The 21,192-nt window shown below is 39.4% G+C and overlaps 1 protein-coding gene across 1 annotated transcript in view; it reads left to right on the top strand.

Annotated features, from left to right (window-relative positions):
* The first annotated feature begins 991 nt into the window (after positions 1-991).
* LOC140232779 (nose resistant to fluoxetine protein 6-like) overlaps positions 992-21,192 on the top strand; it is a 32,473-nt gene continuing 12,272 nt past the window's right edge. The window contains exons 1-6 of the mRNA XM_072312893.1: positions 992-1,223; positions 3,636-3,787; positions 7,228-7,309; positions 17,378-17,483; positions 18,214-18,508; positions 20,974-21,085. Coding sequence (XP_072168994.1) covers positions 992-1,223; positions 3,636-3,787; positions 7,228-7,309; positions 17,378-17,483; positions 18,214-18,508; positions 20,974-21,085 — 979 coding nt within the window. The remainder of the gene's footprint in view (positions 1,224-3,635; positions 3,788-7,227; positions 7,310-17,377; positions 17,484-18,213; positions 18,509-20,973; positions 21,086-21,192) is intronic.

Here is a 21,192-nt window from a genome sequence, read left to right as displayed (position 1 = left end):
TACAACAAAATGATCCTAAAGTCGGGCGAGGTCGATTATTTGAAAATTGCATGATATAATCTCCTAATCTTTCTGCTTTGAATTGATATATAACACATTTTATAAAAATAATCGGCTGCGGAGATATCGATGTTTAAAAGGGAGCATGTCGAGACGTATGGAAAATCACTGTTTCGAGAAAAGCGCCCTAAAAGTCTTCCTTTCGACTCAATCGCGATCAAGGGACACGCAAGTCAGTTTTCACCTCTGGACAATAGAAGGTAAGCCCTAGCAACCCCCGAAGAGTTCATTCAAGCACATCAGCGTCGGCGGTCTCCTCACCAACCAATCAGCGACCAGGATGTGAGAAGCGGCTGAGCATAGCGCACTCCGCCCGCACGCACCAGTCGACTGGGCAGTGTGCGAGCTTCACGCTTTGGTTAGCAGCAAGCAGCAAACTGACCAATGAGATCACTCTGGTCATTGTTAGGGGCGGAACCTATCTGTGGCGCTCAATCCAAATTTTCGAACCAGTTTCTGCTTCGTTAAAACGCCAAAAATACATGGTTAAGAAAAACACTATTTTTTAATCTTTCCTTTGGTCATTTTGCTTCAAAATTTCGATAGATGATAGAAGACATGTTAGACTCCAAGAATATATCAAAATCAGAAAATCGTAAGTTTTGACCAATTTTGATGCTCTGACTTCAAACTCGATTTTCACGGCTTCCACCGTGTGCGACTTTAGGACCTTTTTGTTGTAGCGGGTCACATATTCTCCCGGGGGAACATCACAAAATGTTTTTGCCCATAGGGACTCGGTACAAATGGCCCAGGGTTATGGTATTTTACCCACCTTGTAGTATTGCACATTGTGTATTATTGATTTCAAAGTTTTTGTGTACATTCTTCGAACTAAATGTTGGCTAAGACTCCTTCTCTGATTTCTACCCGTAGCTGAAATTGACTGTCGTTGACTGTCCTCTTCACCTACTGCTATCGATCATCAATGATGGCGCTCTTCAATTTGAGAGGCGTGGTCTTCATCTCGTCTTTGTGCATCTTGGGAAGAGCACAGCTTCTTCCTGCCTCTCGGGATGCTCACTCTCTGGCAGCCGCACTGGAAGAATTTCACGGGCCGCGGATGGCCTGGGTGCCTGATGCACCAGACCCTGGCAGAGTTTCCCCCAGGTGTCTGGAGGATCTGCATAATCTGCTCTCAAATAACAAAGTCCTCACACCAGGTTAGTTGTATAAAGTGTACAGCAGGTAAGATGTTGTATGCGCCAGGTATGGGGTATAGTTTTATTATATATCAGCTTTCAACCAAAACCCATGAACTTGCTCAGTACTAATGTGCACCTTTACCATCCAGTATGGCAGATTATATTTTGAAATTTTGGGGTTTCTGTAGCCCCTTGATAGGCCCTACCACCTATTTGAAATATTAATCTAGCCCATACAATGTGAACTATTGCACTAAATACATTATACTATGTGTCGAAGACCTGTGGATCAAAAAGTATGAAAATCAAGATGATTCTGATTTGATGCTCGTAGATAATGTTTCATTGAAAAGTTGCTTCCCGGAAGTTGCTGTAAGTAAACCCCCCAGTGATGTGCATACAGTGCTTGCCCAAATCTGATTAGTACACGTGGACACAAATTCAAAAAGATTATTACAGGAATACAAGTAAATGCTTGTATGTGTAGTGTACCACACAAAATGGGATATAACTGGCACAGTTCCTTATTGAATTAGTTTATAGATATACAGTGTAGTAGGAAAGGAAGGAAAATGGTTAGAGCTTTAATATGTCCTTTCACTTTAAAACTTTATTGTCAGGCCAAAGCTACTCTTCACCACACTTTCATTATTGTCATTTTTTTTTCTTGGTCCCATCTGAAAATAAAAGCAAAATCTCTCTAGGCTAATCCAGTCACATAGCCTAATAATTTTATGGCCATATGTTTCAACAAATTTGTATTTGTGGTTGGATTTTCAACAAAATATTTTGTTCAAGTATATTTAAATGTTGCTCAATTCTAAATTGTCCCTGATGCAGTGGTAATATGATTATTTATTGTTTCAACCAATTGCATAAGTATAACCACTTCTTGATACAATTGTATTTACAATCACTTGAATGAATAAAAAGGGTCATTTTGATAATGACTCTACTAAATCTGCTGTAAGCTGCACTACAATAATACCATAACTGTATATTACATGAAACATTACAATGTGTATATGCAATACAAGTAGTTCTCATTCAAAAGACTTGTGAGCTAAATGTAATGACTAGGAAATATTGAAAATTGATGGTACCTTATCAGGGAATAATTTTCCTGGTATCGCATAGCAATTTGCTATGCATTTTGGTATGACTGCTATATAAAATGTAATTTGCATAGCAGTTTCATTACATAGACTTGTATACCATTTTGTTGAAAATGTATGTTCATTGACAAAAATTGCTGTTCAATTTGGAGAAGGAAAATTATTCCCTGCTCATGTCAGTGTCTCCTCATAGGATCTTGGATGTGTACTCTTGTTGAATTTTTCTTTTATATCTGGTGACATTGCTTTGCCTGTAGGTACTTGAGAATAATAATAAAGTCTGTGATATTGATTAAGAAAGAGTGTAGTTTTGCATTTCAGACAGCAAAATTCTTAATGGAAAACATACAATTGTATATGCTGTATACATATCCAAATTGAACTGTTTGTCGCTGGACAAGTTGTACTTTAAGTCTGAACTGAGACGAAGCTATTGATATGTATATTTTGTTCTGTTTTTTATTTGTTTTGTTTTGTTTTGTTTTCCAAATATGTGGTTAATTGTATTGTGTGGCATGGTAGTACATGGCACTTGTCTCCTTTACTGGAAGACTAATGGAGCTTCGCGCATTCGGGCTGCAGGGCTGGCTAGCATTGCCCATATTTGGCAGCATGACCATGAGAATTTGTTGAACCCTCAAAGGTGGAGGTTTAGATAGAAAAATGTGACTCTCTTCTGCAGGAAATTTGTTTGGACTTGCATAGAACTTTGGTCACCAGTTAACACAATAATACCTATTTCACAAATTTATATTTTTAAAGTGAGCAGCACTTTCGTCCTCTGTGTCACAAAGTAGTAATGTATATGTCAGGTGTTCAAATTTTGTACTCTCTTGGCATCTTATAATGGATATTATTTTAGTTAGAAATCGAACCAGAGATGCCACCCCACCCAAAGCAAAGCAGGAAGCAGGAAGCAAAGCAGGAAGCAAAGCAAAGCAAAGCAGGAATGCAAAAAGAGGCAAAAGTTGTGGTCATACTGGCAAAAGCTTGCAAAGTTTCAGATAACATGATGTTAAAGATCTTGAAGTTTTGCTAGTGTGACTGCAAACTTCTGACAAACTTCTCGCAAAACCTTCCTGTCTATAAACACAGGTCTGCTTGCCCTGTACAGTATGTTTGTCACTTTGCTTCTGTTTCTGTTTGTTTTGTTTTTAGCAGCTTTTGTATCATTATTTTGCTACATTGTGTAGATACATCTGGTACAAAAAAAAAAACAAACAAAAAGTGTTTATGCCATTCATTATGCATTGTTATTTTTGTAGTTGTGTATAGACATTATTCCTTGATATCTCTTCTTTTTTTTTTTTTAAAGCTTTGGATTCATTTGGCAAGCCGGCGGCAGGGATACTTGTGGGCAATGTGGTGTGGATGGGCCACTTTGATGAATGTATGGCCATCTCAGACTTTCGTCACTGCCTTGTCGGCATGCAGGCAAATCTCACCGACCTTGTAAATTCAACATTGGTAAGGCTCCATATCTCTCTCCCATCCAGGGATACATCACACTAAGGCATTCTATACAAGGCCGGTGCCAGTGGCTAACAAGCAAAAAAAAAAAAAAAAAAAAAAAGATCTTCAGCGCAAAAACAAAGGCCTTATCGCGCTCACACTTCAAGGTTTCTGTCTATTTCTTTGTAGTGCCAGCCCTGCTATATTATATCTTTTGTAGATGAAAACAAGATAGAAGTAGCTTTACAATATTAACCTTCTGCCTGGCTTTAAACAAACATCAGACATTTCATGCATGCATAGATGCATTGTCGTACACCTCTGTTGCTCAGCTATGATATAGGACAAAGCTGTTCAACTGTACTCAATGTGAGGTTGTGAATTTCATGTTTGCTTAACGAGATGGTATAGTTTTGATTTTAAGATGGGAGATTAAGATTTTAACTTTTTTGTGAGCTAATGAAAAACATGCGAACCTCTTATTAGATATAAAAAGAGCATATAATTCCTATAGGAATTCAAAGTTTATTTGATGAAAATTGCCTTTGAAATTGGTGAGATACCAAAATACAATGTAAAACATAGTGAACCAAATAAAAGATGAGTGCCACCTTTTATTTAGATAGGGCCTTTTTGTTTTAGGATATCTCAGCCATTTCCAAACCAATTTTCATCAAGTAAACTTTGAATTCCTCTTACAATTGTGAGCTGTTTCATATTTCTAAAAATATTTCTATTTATCTCACAAAAAGTTGGAAACCTGAAGCCACATCACAACCCAAAGCTATACCGTCCCTTTAAATTGTGTGATTGTATCATGGATGTTTATGAGAACCTCATCACAACTGCACCATAACTGTAGTGTGCATACCTGCATTCATGCAAACGTGTATCAATATGTACCTATTAGCAATCCCTGTTGTTTGCATGAGCTGTTCAAGGTTACCAGTCTTGAGTGCTACTGTAGTCCACATTCTTCAACAACCTCGTTGCCACTTGTAATGGTAATAAAATAGATTTGAATAGGAATTCCATGTGAAAATGTCTTCAGGCGTTAATTTCTTTATGGGACAATGGAAATACCAGGAAACAAGTACAATGTAGATAGCTATTTGTAGAAGGTATTTCTGTGGTTTGTGATCAAATATTTTGTATTATTTCAGTAGCAATACTGCCCAATGTATGAGATTTGGTAGTATGAATACAGTGTATTATAATTGCTTGGGGTTATCATATTAGATTCAAATGTGATTTTCAGCTCATCTGAGCTATTGCGATCACTCTTTGTCCAGCGTCTGGCGTGCGTCATCCGTCATCTTCTTCTTGAAATCCCCACAACTGATTTTCACCAAACTTGGCAGGTAGCATGCCTAGGGATGGGATATGGGATCTCAAATTATTCAAATGGGCACCATGCCCCACCTGGGGGCCCCCAGGCCCCCCCCCCCCCCAGGAATCTTTCAAAATATTCTTCTCTAGAACCAGAAGTGATAGAGCTATGTTAAAGATAATAAAAAGTTTTGGTACCTCAAAAGCTTCCCTGAATTTCCTTGTCTTGGTTTGTGTTTCAGGTTAAAGTACGTTGTCTGTGAGAATTACTCGCCCCAAAGTGCTCTCATGTCTTAGTAATCATGCAATAATGGTTTCGTACCAGAGCCAACGCTGTACAGCGTCGATAAATATTGTACGAAACCACTGACTGCGACCAGTAGCGTGCAGCCCGGTGCAGCCCATTGTACGCATAGCTAACTGCGACCAGCAGCCCCATACGCATAGCGTAATGGGGCTTCGCATTGTAGCATTCAGGATCATGACAGAATTAGTATCGCGGGTAAATGTCAACTTAAAATCCAAACATTTCTTCGATTTGAAGACTTACCAATTAAGTTGAAGTATTGAAAACAGGCTTCGAACAACGTTTGGTTCTGTCAATAGTCCCTTTCTGTTCGAATTGATGACTGAATGTGACTCGGTCGAGAGGACCTTGGGAGAGCTACATACACAGGATACCATGGCCAGCGCATGCGCACACAAACATCTTATCCGTTCATGGATTTGAAATTTGTGTGCGGGCTGCATGTGATGTGTTCGCATGCACTGGCTGTGGTATTCAGTGTACTGTATGTAGCTCTCCTCAGGTCCTGTCGACCGAGTCACATTCAGTCATCAATTCGAACAGAAAGGGACTATAGGCAGAACCAAACGTTGCCCGAAGCCTGTTTTCAATACTTCAACTTAATTGGTAAGTCTTCAAATTGAAGAATTTATGGGATTTTAAGTTAACATTTACCCTGCGATACTAAATCTGTCATGATCCTGAATGCTACAATGCGAAGCCCGATTACGCTATGCGTATGGGACTGCTGGTCGCTATGCGTATGGGGCTGCTGGTTGCAGTTAATTGCATGATTACTAAGACATGAGAGCACTTTGGGGCGAGTAAGTCTCACAGTGTTAGTTATATGAAAGGTACTTTAACCTGAAACACAAACTAAGACAAGGAAATTCAAGGACACTTTTTGAGGTACCAGAACTTTTTATTATCTTTAATACTATAAGCTAGTACATTGATGACTGTAGTTTCAAGTTTGTTCATGGTGGAATCAGGGGTGCCCCCCCCCCCCCTAGCACCCAGGGGAGGGGTCCAAATGTGGGCCTACATTGTGCATTTTCATCTTCTTCTTGAAAACCCCGGGATGAATTTTCACCAAACTTTGGAGGTAGCATCCCTAGGGGGATAGGATCTCAATTCACTTAAATGGATACCATGCCCCACCTGGGGGGCCCCATGAGGGCCCACCCCTCTTCTCTAGAACCCGAAGTAATAGAGCATGTATTAAAGCTAATACTATGAGTTAGTACTTACATGACTGTTGATTCAAGGTTGTTCATGGCTGAATCATGGGTGTCTCCCGTTTGTTGTCGGGGGGGAGGGGGGGGGCGGGAGAGGGTCCAAATGGGTACTTAAATTCTACATATTCATCTTCTTGATGGATTTTCACAAAACCTGGCAGGTAGTGTTCCTAGGGGTTTAGGATCTCAATTTGCTCAAATGGGTACCATGCTCCCCTTGGGGGCCCCAGGGAGCCCAAACCTCCCAAATTAAGGAATATTAAAAAATATTACCCTCTAGAATCAGATGTGATAGAGCTTAAGTCTTTGTTTCTTCAATCTGCATAGTCAAACTTTTTACGTACAGTGTACTTGGCAGGTATTTTTACCAGTGTGCTGGAATATGCAAGTGGACACCATGCCTCCCCCCCCCCCCCCACTCTCAAAGCTGCACCCCACCCCTCCCCCAAGTTGGCAATGTTCTGAGGTAAGAGTCTGCAAGAATGCGTGGAAGGTAAATTTGTGGTACTCAGGTTAGTGCAAGACCCACCCCCACTCCCCCCCCCCCACAATCTCTTGTTGTGCAGATTAATCACTTTTCTTGTAATCTTGTCAATCCGCAGTTAATTCCTTTCAAGTGGGGAGTGTGTACTCCGGTGAGCTGCAGCGAGGAAGATGTAAGGAACAGCCTCGATCTGCTGTTAGGTGAGTCACCTGAAGTCAGTGCACCGATAAGTAATGCAACATTTATTTGCTTCTTCTCTGTGCTTTTCTTCCTTTGCTTCATTAGCTTCTTTGCACAGATTTATTGGAACTATTCCCAACAGAGAATAAGGATCTTTTTTATGATCATCCTTTTACCTTTTGTATTCAATAGTCTTGTTTTTCTTTGGTATTTTCCCCCTTAGTACACATGAGTGGGTTATTCTTTACTTACATTCTGACCAGTCCCCCCCCCCCCTTTTCTTCTTCTTCTTCTGGAAATGGCTATCATTTGTTGGGACAAATTTTGGCACATGTGACTGTATTGGCACACAATAAGGATTAGGATGGTATCGTCCCACCCCCTTCGAGCAAAGAGGTTTTTCCGGTAAATCCATAAGGTGCGCTTCCACTTTTACTGTCTCTAACACTTCCTTAAAGAAGAAGAAGCAAAAAAAAAAAAAGAAACTCCTCTTGCGTAGATTGTCTATAATCCATCTGACAATGTTTCCCAGATCTTGTTAACATGATTTATTAAAGATCATTTCAGGAATTTTCTTGACATTTGGCTAAGGTATGCTATGTGAGGTGTATGTGTATGTATACATATAAGAAGACTGGAAGCACAATGAGAAATGTTTCCTTCAAGAAAATGGGGGATTAGTCAATCTTACAGGTTGTGCATGAAGGATAGTGCTTGTGATAGAATGTAGTGGTTTAGTTTTGTGAGAATTATGGAGCTGTCCTTGTCCACTGTGCTGCAATTCAAATACTCTAGTTTTCAAAAGTAAAGTGATCCATTCACCTGATAAAGGCAATTGTTATTCTATTGTTTGAAAAACTGTATCCATGGCTGGACCCATAGTTCAGAACATGCATCACTGTACTGCAGTGTGTGTTTGTGTGTGTGTGTGTGTGTGTGTGTGTTTGTGTGTGTGTGTGTATGGGGGTGGGTTATGTCATTGTTGGTGATGAAACACAGTATGCACAATGTCAAATATACCGGTAACTTCAGAATCTACAGATGTGGAGGAACTTTGTGTGTGTTGTGTGCTGAAAACACCAAAATAAACTCAATACAGTGTGCTCTCGTTATGATGAAGTCGTCAGAACTTGCGGGATTCTGTCCTAGTGTGTAAAGATATACAATATATGGTAATCAGGGGACCTGAATTTTTATTTAGTTGTGACAAGAATTTTGGTAGAACCATGTTGAATATAGTGGGAGTCCACTGTAGGCCTACATGATGTATGTTGGTTAGACTTTTTATTGACAAATTGCAGATGACAAAATGAAGTTACAATTAACTGCCTGGAATATCAGTTGTAAAATTGTCCTTTTCTCCTGTCTTGATTACCCAGGATCAAGCTGCATGTTTACAGAATAGCTTGAATTTCCACATAAAACAGTGAGCATGAGCCAAATGGCCAGGCTTCTGATTGATTGAACGCCGAGTCCATTTGATAATATATCTATGTCTTGGTTGTTGTTTTTATGCCTCCGCCACAAAGTGTCGCTGGAGGCATTATGTTTTCGGGTTGTCCGTCCGTCCGTCCGTCCGTCCGTCCTTCCTTCCTTCCTTCAGTCCGTCCTTCCATCCGTAATCAATTTTGTGGACAGTGTATCTAAAAAACTGTTGGAGGTATATCTTAATGAAACTTGGCATGTATATGTATGAGTGGGCGAAGTTGTACCTATCAACTTTTGGGCCACATGCTCAAGGTCAAAGGTCAAGGTTAAATGTTCAAAATTTCACTATTTCCCCTATATCTACGCAATGCCTGGAGGTATTTTCTTGAAACTTGGTGTATACATGAACTACCAAATAAAGATTCCCCAGAGAGAGCTTTTGGTCATAAGGTCAAAGGTCAACTCAAGTGAAAATGTTAAAATTTCACTTTTTTCTCCATATCTCACAAGTATTTCAAGGTATCTTCATGGAACTTAGTATCATATGCATGTATTGACTGGCAGTGATCATGTAGGGAATTTAGGGGTCATGGGTCAAAAGTCATGGGTTAAAGGTCAAGGTCAACTCATCAAAGTGTCATTATTTCTCTCTTATCGATGCAATGCCTGCAGGATTTCTTGTTGAAACTTAGTGTATGCATGTATTACTCAATACAGATTCTCTTGAAAGTTTCTTGCCCAAAGGTCAAAAGGTCAAAGGTCAAGTGAAAGTGCTAAATTTCACTTCTTCTTTAAACTTATAAAAGGGTCAAAAGTTGGGTACAAATCCTCAAATCCCCAAATACCTGCTCTCTTGACAGTGTAGCCATTCATCCAAATAAACCTAGTTCAAGGAAAGTGAACACTCAATGCATTTGTGACAAACCTGTCATTGTAATATTTTGCCAGATATGTGAAACTCTCATCACACATTGTCAAGACATTGTGCTATAGACCTATTCGGAGAACCATGCATTATGGCGAAGGCATACCAGTCGCCATAGTGACATTTCTAGTTGTGTTATGTGTTTTGCATGATGGGAGCATTGTGATATTATGTAGTATTGCAGACACCAGACACTGAAACAAGAAATTGTGGGTTTGAATCATGTCCACGTGCATACTGTAGATCCTCAAAAAAGATGTTTGTTTACCCACTGTGTATATTTTGAACAGTAGGAGTCAAAGTTAATAGCTTACATTGCAAGCTGTCATACCCACATTTGTATGCAACCAAGTGAGCCTAGTTCTAAGTGGAAGTAAAATAATGAAAAGGAGGAGATTTACTGCGTTTGGCAAGGGAGGTGAAGGTTAGATAGTCTCCTTATGGGCAATTCCACGGTAACTGACGTTACGAAGAAGGATTTTCATGAAATTGTCTACGTTGTAGTTTTGTGAATGAAAGCACCTTGGGCTTGTAATAAGCATCGATGAATGAGTTCATGAGAGTGAAGAAAATAAGTGGAAAGTTTTTCTCTCAAACTGCATTTCTTATCACATCACAAGTGAAAATGTGTCCGGTAACTTCCGTTACGGAAAAATTTTGTAATGATGTCACATTATTGCAGAATGGAAGAGGGTATGTTTTTGTGTTTTAACATGATACTTTTCTCTTTGATTGCATGAATGAGGCACATATCCTCAAACGTTCGCACTGACTTTGTCAGTTATTACCGGTATGTCTTTTTGAAACTGACAATATTTAAAGTTTCCCTGTTGTGATAGCGAAAGAAAAGTGGTTTTTTCATAACAGGAAATGACACAGCACATGAAGTTTTTAGCCTACATTGTAGCTTGAAAATTTTTGTGTAACTGCGCATGTGACCAGAATTTGAGTTGAGATTATCCACAAAAAAAAAAAAAATATTGTAAGAAATCATTCATGTCCGAACGCAATTGCTTTCCCAGAACAAGGGTATACCTTCAGTTATTCAAAAATACAAATAAACTGCAGTGTGAAGATGTGACAAAAGAAAAGGGACTTGTAGTAGAATATTGCATGTCTGTAAAGAGAGACGATCCAACCTGGTATCATAGCCTTCAGTCAACAGTTACATGTTGGGATATTACTTTATGTATTGTATATTTCCCCTTGGAGGGAACATATAGAGTAATATGTCTTCAAAGTTTGAAATGTTGTTACAGGAGGGTATTAGCCCCCTAAACTTCATTTTGGGACTTGTACATGTAGCAACCTCCCAGAAACAGCATTTAATTTGAAACTGATTTTTTATAAGCCTGGCTTCTTGTGAAGGTATTTCAACTCTAGATCCAGCAGACTGCTCTAACTGTGCAGATTAAATCTGTATTTGCAACTGATTGACAAATTGCCCTCCATCGACGTAATAAGCACTGAATTGATCAGTGTTTTAGTAGTAGCCATGATAATGCAGTAATGATCATTACGTCGATGTAGGGCAACTTGTCAATCAGTTGCAATGAAAACATCTTGACGGAAGAATTTTATGAATTTGAATAATTACGCAGTACCCGCTGCATGCTATAAGGATTAGAACCAACACTTTCTGTCTGGCGGAAGCTCGGTGGTCTAGTGGAGATGACGCCTGTCCAGAGATCAGGAGGTCGTAGGTTTGAATCCTGCTCGAGTATGTCTGCCCATGATTTTTATCATACTTACTGCCCATTATGCCTCTATTGGCATGTAGGGCAGCAACGAACATCCTCCACTTCTGACGGTCCTGGGCAATTTTCTGGATAGATCCCCAAGTATGTTTTAGGGCCTTTAATTCTCCTTCCACTGTTCTTCTCCAGGTGGTCTTGGGACGTCCCCGCTTTCTCTTCCCTTCGGGTGTCCAGTGAAGTGCCACACGAGTGATATTTTGAGCATCCATCCTGAGTACATGCCCAATCCATTTCCATCGTCGTCTCAGAACAATAGTACTCATGTCTTCTTGGTTGCATTTGGAGAGCAGTTCTTCATTAGATATCTTATTGGGCCAGAAAATTTGAAGGATTCTTCTGAGGCTTCGTGTATGGAAGACTGACAGTTTTCTGACGTCTCTCTCTGTCATTCTCCAGCACTCTGATCCATACAACAAAGTGGAGAGGACACAGCTTTGGTATAGCCTCAGCTTTGTTCTTGTGCTATACTGTTTTGACCTCCATACGTTGTTCAACATTCTGAAGGCCGTGCTGGCTCTATTGAGGCGTTGTTTGATGTCATTTCCTGCACCTCCGTCGCATCTCACAATGCTTCCAAGATATCTACATTCTTCTGCAGTTGGGACATTTTTTTCATTCACTTGTATCGGTAATGGATCTGAGTTATTCAATATCATCACTTCTGTTTTACTTTCGTTTATCTTTAGACCAATTTGCTGTGCAAACTCACTCAGGCGTGATGTTTTCGCTTGCATATGCTGGTGTGTATGAGAAAGTAATGCAAGATCGTCAGCAAAATCAAGGTCTTCTAAAGTTGAGAAAATGGACCATCTGATACCTCTTGATTTGTCTTCAGTTGTTCGCTTCATTACCCAGTCAATGGCAATTATGAAGAGAAGTGCGGACATGACACAACCCTGTCTTACTCCAGACTTCACTTCAAACTTTATACCACTGCTTCCAACACTGCATGAAAAATGTGAGTAAAAGCTCTTTATGACAAGAACTATATCGCGTGGTATTCCATACATATGTAGAATTTGCCACAAGCTCTCTCTGTGGATACTATCAAATGCCTTCTCAAAATCAACAAAATTTATGTAGATCTGTCTTTGCCATTCTGTGCATTGTTCGATGATATTACGCAGTACAAATATTTGGTCAATGCACCCCCTTCCTCTGCGGAATCCTGCCTGTTCCTCTCTAAGCTCTTGGTCAACTGCATCCGTCAGACGTTTTACAATGATCTTTGAAAAAATCTTGCTTGGTATCGATAACAGGGTAATTCCACGCCAGTTATTACAGTTCCTCAGGTTTCCTTTCTTTGGAATTCTAATAATCACACCTTCGGACCAGTCTCCTGGAATTTGCTTTCTTTCCCACACAGCTCTGAAGAGTGGTTCAAGATATCCAGCTGCAATCTCTGGTTCTACTTTAAACAATTCTGCATTGAGGTTGTCCTGTCCAGGAGATTTGCCATTTCTTAAGGACTTGATGGCAAAGATAATTTCATCTTTGGATGGGGGGTCAGTGTTTATGTCAAGGTCTTTTTCTGCTTCTTGAATGTCTGCCTCTACAGATGGTGGTGGTCTATTCAGTACTTCGCTGAAATGTTCTGCCCATCGAGCTTCTTTTTCCGTTTCTGTGGTAAGTGTCTGGCCCTGTTTATCAAAAACTGGTGCATCTGTCTTTCCTCTGCACTTTCCACTAATTATCTTGGTAAGTTTGTAAACTTTACCTTGCTCCCCTTTCTTCGCGGCATCTTCTGCTTGAGATGCTAGACCATCTAAGTAGCTCCTTTTATCTGCTCTTGCCTTTCTCTTGACTGTCCTATTCATTTCCTGATACTTGCAATTATACTTTTTCTTTAACCGTTCTGACTTTGTATTAATTACAAGTTTCTTTACCTCTTTCCGTTTCTTGATGGTGTCCCATGTGTCTGCTGAAATCCATTCTTTCTTTTCCTTTCCTTTGTAGCCTATGCACTCTTCGCTTGTCTGAACAAATGTCGTCTTAGTTTTCTCCCACATTTCATCAATTTCCCTATCGGTGTCGTCAAGATCTGCTAAGGCTTGAAATCTGTTCCTCAGCTGAAGAATGAAAGAAGATCTGGTCTTGGGATCGTTGAGCTTTTGAACATCAAACTGTCTCCTTCCTGTTTTCTTGGTGCCTGCTCTCATGGCTACTACTAAAACACAGGGCTACTACTAAAACACTGATCAATCAGTTCAGTGCTTGTTACGTCGATGTAGGGCAATTTGTCAATCAATTGCAATTAAAACATCTTGACAGAAGAAGTTCATGAATTTGAATAAGTCTGTATTGTTTTGAAATACCAAAGATGTTGATAGACAACATATTAGTGGGTTTTTTTTTTTTTTAAATCTCTTGAATCATTCTATTTGTTTTTTGCATTTATGGTCTTCTTGTGGCCATCTACTTACTTCAGGAAGTTCAACGTAAATCCCTGTATCCTTTTATGAGAGGGCGATGGAAATTGTGTATACTGGTTCAAGGATAAATCCGTTTAGTAGTTTCCTTTTGCTGTGAAAAAGGAAGAGGTCTGATTGCAGATACTATTAGTGCATGCATGTGTGTTTGTGCACTACCCACTTATACACATACACCCACACACACAGCTGTTTACTTGAGGTTGAATTGTGAAATTAAGTCAAAGACTTCTATTGTCGAGTACATTAAAAAAAAAAATCAAAAAAAAAATCAAAAAAAAAAAAAAAAAAAAAAAAAAAACTGTGAAGCATTCAAGCGCAGAAAATTCTTCTTGGTCTGCCACCCCTGCTAGTCCATGGGCCAGGCCAGATATTGATACCATCTGAGGTGGCAATACCTTTTTGATGTCATTTTGTTTGTCGGGCATAGATATGCTTGTCAAGCTATGATAGCATTTCCAAATGAGTAGCTTAGTCATAGTAAATGAATTTTAAACCAATTTGGTTTCGTTGTTATATCCCTGTACTTCTGAATCGAGACCAACCGCTATACAAAGAAGAGCACTGTCTTCTGTATGTTCACAGGTGTTCTGTTGTAAACGCGGTGCGCTTAGTCTTTATTCAAGGCAGCGAAGGGAATATCCAAGGGTTATGATGTCCACAGCGCTTAGTCTAATATTCAAGACAGCGAAGGGAATATCCAAAGCTTATGATACAGTGTATATCCCTTTATCTAAAAACAATAACAAAAAAGCAATTTCTCGTGAATTTTAGCGTCTTTTTCAATTATTTATCATTTTCCGGTGAAAACGCTGTGTTGAAAACGCTAATACCACGCCAATGTCGCTTTATTTCCATCCAACAATGAAAGATTATGCAAAAACAATGTACTGGTACACTACAATACATTATTGTCCTCGCCGAACGAGTTCGAGCAGGGGACTATGAAACGGGCTCCGTACGTGTGTGTGTCTGTGTGTCCGTGTGTCCGTCCGTGCGTCCGTCCGTGCGTCCGTCCGTGCGTCCGTGTGTGATCAAAATGTTCAAAATGCTACTCCTTCGCCATTTCTAACCCGATTTTGATTCCGTTTGCTTTATATGATGGCACTAGGTGAGGGCTTCAAAACTTCTACACAGAATTTTGACCTTTGACTTCTTTGACCTTTGACCTTGATTTTTGACCTATATTGTACATTGCCTACAAAATGCTACTCCTTCGCCATTTCTAACCCGATTTCGATTCCGTTTGCTTTATGTGATGGCACTAGGTGAGGGCTTCAAAACTTCTACACAGAATTTTGACCTTTGACTTCTTTGACCTTTGACCTTGATTTTTGACCTATATTGTACATTTTGCTACAAAATGCTACTCCTTCGCCATTTGTAACCCGATTTCAATTCCGTTTGCTTTAAGTGATGGCACTAGGTGAGGGCTTCAAAACTTCTACACAGAATTTTGACCTTTGACTTCTTTGACCTCTGACCTTGATTTTTGACCTGTATTGTACATATTACTACCAAATGCTACTCCTTCGCCATTTCTAACCCGATTTCGATTCCGTTTGCTTTATGTGATGGCACTAGGTGAGGGCTTCAAAACTTCTACACAGAATTATGACCTTTGACTTCTTTGACCTTTGACCTTGAGTTTTTACCTACATTGTACATTGGCTACAAAATGCTACTCCTTCCCCATTTCTAACCCGATTTCGATTCCGTTTGCCTTATGTGATGGCACTAGGTGAGGGCTTCAAAATTTTGACCTTTGACTTCTTTGACCTTTGACCTTGATCTTTTTACCTATATTGTACATTGTGCTACTAAATGCTACTTCCGGCGGGGACATATATTACGCACCGCGTAATTTCTACTTTTCCTTGTAATTAATAATGTTGTAAATGAACAGAGTGATTTTTGTTTAAAACTGATGTATTTGTTGAGAGGGTGGTATAAAAACAGTATAGATAATCCCTTTTATTAGGAACTTTAGATATGATAACGGTACATTGTTCTAGATAAAGACTACACTGTAAGCGCACCGCGTGAGAGCTGTGGACATCATAACCCTTTGGATATTCCCTTCGCTGCCTTGAATGAAGACTAAGCGCACTGCGTTTACAACAGAACACCTGTGGACATACAGAAGGCAGTGCTCGTATTTGTATAGCGGTTAGTTTCGATTCAGAAGTATAGAGATATAAAAACGAGACCAAATTGGTTAAAAATTCATTTATTATGACTAAACTACTCATTTGGAAATGTTATCATAGCTTGATAAGCGTATCTATGTCCGACAAACAAAATGACACCAAAAAGGTTTTGCCACCTCGGGTGGTACCAACAACCCATTTTTCGGCTCTTGGCCCATGGACTATGCCTACATTATTGTGCGATCAGAATACCTGCCTGTAGCAAAACAAATAAATGAGTATGAAAGGAATTTTTAGACTGTGCAGCGTCAACTAGAATAAAGTCTGTATTTAAAAGAACAAGAAGATGTGGTCCATTAACCTCTATTTTTTTTTTTTTTTTCATGTATATGCCTGACAATGGCAGTCTGGTATAATGCTTACAATGACAAGGCAATTCAAATGGAGACAGTCATATGTTTATATTTTCCAAGTCAGAAAATTTACTAGCTGTGACAGGCAGTGGAATGGACATTAAAGCTAAATATATAGTTTTCACAAGGGCTCAGAATTCATTTTCACCTCACCATTTGGAATTTCCTAACAGGGGGTGAAGATTCTACAAAGAAACAAGTTGTCTGGCGGACGTGATTTGCCAGGGTAGAGAGTTGTTTTTGAGTATTTCGAGATCAAAAATTTAAGACGCTTTTGATCATAGTACACAACTTTTATTCTGCTCAGCAGTGGGTTGCTGTTGGTAAGACGATACTGGTGTGTCATGATGAAATTGTGCCCTAGCAGTAATAGCAAGCTTTAGATCTGCAACGTGGACACTATTTATAAAGACGACGCTTCTTCCCAGGTTGGAAAATGGAAACAGGGAAACGGCTGTCTCTTACGTGATGGATACCGCTGCGGCTATGGACCAACAAACATTTAATGTTTTAAATCACAATTATAAAGCATCATGTAGCAACCAGGATCTTGTATCATCTGACTTTGCAATATCCTGTGTATCTTTTTGTGTGTGTGTGTGATATTTTACATTATTTTCATCTTCATCCAACTGAAATTGTGTTATACCAGCATCATTTCACATATTATAAATGCAAATGTGTACATTTTAGAGCAAAAATCAACAGTTTTGGCAGGCATTTGAGAACTATGTCTTCCATTTAAGTTGATGCATTGTTTTTTTGGCTGCAGAATACCAGATTTCATGGCAGTGACAGTGATAAGGTCAGTATCATAGGTTGAATCACTTCCGCTCGTTTTCACATCCTTGGTATCAGTCCAGGGATTGCGATAAGTGTGGTATGTGTTGGTCAGAGGGATACATGTCAGTGTTTACAGAGAGAGTTTTACAGAGTAATGAGGTTGTTGAATTCACATGACCAATTTCCTCCTGATTATCTGCCAGATTACTTGAATGTCACTTGGCTGACCACAACGAACATTCGACAGTCGGCTGCGTTTTGCACGGATAAACCCAACACAAACATTACTGGAGGCTTCATTGTGACATGGTAATGAACTTTGACCTCTGTCAGCTGATCCTTTGATAACTGTTAGGAAAATGTTCCTCAATCGGATGATGACTTTGAGGTCTTCCTCCGAACATCCCTCATCAGATTCGATGAAAGGAATCATTTTGGAAAAAGGAGACTTTATTTGGTTGTTACACTTTCACTGTTAACACTAGTTTTGTTTTCGTTCATGTCATGAAACCATATTACTCATGTGTTTTTTAATCCAATTCCATAGAATTCATTTTCATCAGGTATTGTTGGCTGTTTAAAAAAAGATGGCACAGGCCTACCATACTGTGTATTAGAGAATACTTTAATCAGTTAAAACATCTGTTTACCTATCTGACTTGTTCATTTTGAGATGATATTGCATAAACAAAGATTTTGTTCTGATGAGCTTGGGTAACGTACCTGAAATATTGCTAGCAGGACAGGAAATTTAGCCTTCACAACATCATGATCAAATTAAAAACTAATGACTTTGAAAAACTAAGGCTGTTTGAAAAGAGATTTTTGTGCATGTCATGGTAACAGTTGAATTATCTTGTGCATTACAGTCATTGTAAGCTGCCAATACATTTCAGTAATTCTGATCGAAATACATTTAACAGTGCATCTTGTATGGGCATTTGTCATGTTTAAGATTTTAGTTGTTTTACAAATTATGACCTATGTAGGTCTATGCCACAACTATCAAAAGCAAGTTTGTCATCTTTTATGCCCCAAGTACCATATTTGCCGTCCTGGTTGCACTGGGGCTGCTTGGATCCATCGTAGATTACTGCCAGGACCGAGGCGTGTCGGAAGGGAACCTTCCTAACCTTAGAAATGGCAGTTCCCTACTTGAGACACAGCAGAAGTTTGATGGGCTGTTGCATGGCAACCACGGGCCGCAGGAGAACATCTATGAGGAGCTGGGTGGAAAAAATGCGGAGTCAAATGATGGGCTGTTGCATGGTAACCACGGGCCGCAAGAGAACATCTATGAGGAGCTGGGTGGAGAAAATGCGGATTCAAATGAGGTTAGCAATAATAAGCCAATTGGGGTTAGCTTATATGCAGATGGGTGCAAATGACCTTTCTTCTTTCTCATTTGATTAGGCACTCCACTAATTGTCAAGGCAACAGAATGCATAAGCTTGCCCGACATAACAATTAATGGAATTCATCAGTCGTGTTCAAACAAAGGATGAAATTACGTAGACCAGGTGATCAGAAGGATCCATCAGTTAGCACTTCAGAAAGCATCCAATTATTTTGCACTGAATGTACAGTACTAACAATCTTTTTCTTTTGATATTGCCATATACTGCTTTTGCTGTAAGGTGGATGTGCTGGCAAGCACCACTTATAAGAACAACTTGAATGATCATTACATCACAGATGCTTACTTCAGTGAATTAAAAACCAACATGCTCTGCTGATACAAATAACCTTTTTCTGCTCATGCTCAAAGTGGAACCCCAAACTGGCTTTATATTGTGTGTTCAGAGCATACTGTTTTGCTTCCTTTTCCAAGGCACAAAGTTGGCCCTTAAACAGATTCACTAGCCTGTTGTCAGGCCTTGTCTCATTAGGTTCAGGTCAATAATCTGCCCTGTAAAGAACCAGTGTGTGATGTTATAGCCATTTGTCGCCATGGAAACTGGTGCTAAACAACCTCATCACCTGACCAGAATATCTGTGAACACTATTGTTGTTAACAATGCTTGCACCTGGCCCAGATAGATGTATCTGTGGACACTATTGTTGCCAATGAGGCTTGCACCTGGCCCAAATATCTGTGAAGACTATATTGTTGCCAACTATGCTTGCACCTGGCCCAAATACATGAATCTATGAACACTACTGTTGCAAAACCATGCTCGCACCTGGCCCAAATATTTGTAAACACTGTGCGCCTACTCCATTGTACTGATAGTCCATGGGCCAAGAGGCGAAAAATTGGTTATTGGTACCATCTCAGGTGGCAATACCTTTTTGGTGTCATTTTGTTTGTTGGGCATAGATATGCTTATCAAGCTATGATAGCATTTCCAAATGAGTAGCTTAGTCCTAATAAATGAAATTTTAACCAATTTGGTCTCGTTTTTATATCCCTATACTTCTGAATCGAGGCTAACCGCTATAGAAACAACAGCACGGTCTTCTGTATGTCCATGGAGTTCATGGTATGTCCACAGGTGTTCTGTTGTAAACGCGGTGCGCTTAGTATTTATTCAAGGCGGCGAAGGGAATATCCAAAGGGTGATGCTGTCCAGAGCTAAACGCGGTGCGTTTAGTCTTTATTCATGACGGCGAAGGGAATATCCAAAGCCTATGATACAGTGTATATCCCTTTATCTAAAAAACAAACAAAAAAGCAATTCCTCGTGGATATTATCATATCTAAAGTTCCTAATAAAAGGGATTATCTATACTGATTTTATACTACCCTTTCAACAAATACATCAGTTTTAAACAAAAATCACTCTTCTCATGTACAATATTATGTATTATAATGTATTGTAGTGTACCGGTACATTGTTTCTGCATTATCTTTCATGGTTGGATGGAAATAAAGCGACAGTGGCGTGGCATTAGCGTTTTCACCGTAGCGTTTTCACCGGAAAATGATGAATAATTGAAAAATACGGCAAAAGCCACTAGGAATTGTTTTTTTTTTTTTTTTTTCCTTTTTAGAAAAAGGGATATACACTGTATCATTAGCTTTGGATATTCCCTTCGCCGTCTTGAAGAAAGACTAAGCGCTGTGAACATCATAACCCTTGGATATTCCCTTCGCTGCCTTGAATAAAGACTAAGCGCCCCGCGTTTACAACAGAACACCTGTGGACATACAGAAGACACTGCTCTTCTTTCTATAGCGGTTAGTTTCGATTCAGAAGTAAAGGGATATAACAGCGAAACCAAACGGGTTAAAAATTCATTTATTAGGACTAAGCTACTCATTTGGAAATGCTATCATAGCTTGATAAGCATATCTATGCCCGACAAACAAAATGACACCAAAAAGGTTTTGCCACCTCAGATGGTACCAATATCTGGCGTGGCCCATGGACTATGAGGGTTGATGGTGTGTGGAATGTCATCCTAAACCATGAAGCCCTGATTAAAGGCTAGAGATTCACATACTTTGCATGAAGTGAAAATAGCATTGTACTACTGCAATGTCATCACATCATGACATTAACATAATAAGTATAAGACTCTCTTTTGTAAAGGACTGTGTATAAAGATATTTGGGCATTCTAAATTTCAAATGGGAAATTGAAGTCATGTTTTTGTCTCTCATTTGTAAACCTTAGGAGCTATTTTGGCATAGAATTATTTATCTTTCTCACATGAATGACTGTCTATTAATAGAGACTGCAAAAATGTGAAGTCTTTGTCATAGGGTGCGTCATGAAGAGAATGAATTTTATTCATGTCTGTATGTTCTTGTTTGCTGTGTATTATGTATATGTTTTATTTCTTTATTTTGCAGCTTAACAATGAGAAGGCAGCACCAACAGAGCAAAGCCCTTTGCTAACAGCAGGAAGGCCAGCTTCAGAAGCAGATGTCATGACAGTTACCATTCCTCATCACTCAGAGCCAAGTATGATTGCTACAGCTGTTTTAGAATTATTTTTCTTTATAAAGCTGACATACTTGTGATAAACAATGAAGTTTATCAATAAGCCAGTTCGGGGTTAGCTCATGGGC

Source organism: Diadema setosum, chromosome 9, assembly GCF_964275005.1.
Source record: "Diadema setosum chromosome 9, eeDiaSeto1, whole genome shotgun sequence".
Classification (NCBI taxonomy): domain Eukaryota; kingdom Metazoa; phylum Echinodermata; class Echinoidea; order Diadematoida; family Diadematidae; genus Diadema; species Diadema setosum.
This window is presented reverse-complemented; position numbering and strand designations above follow the sequence as displayed.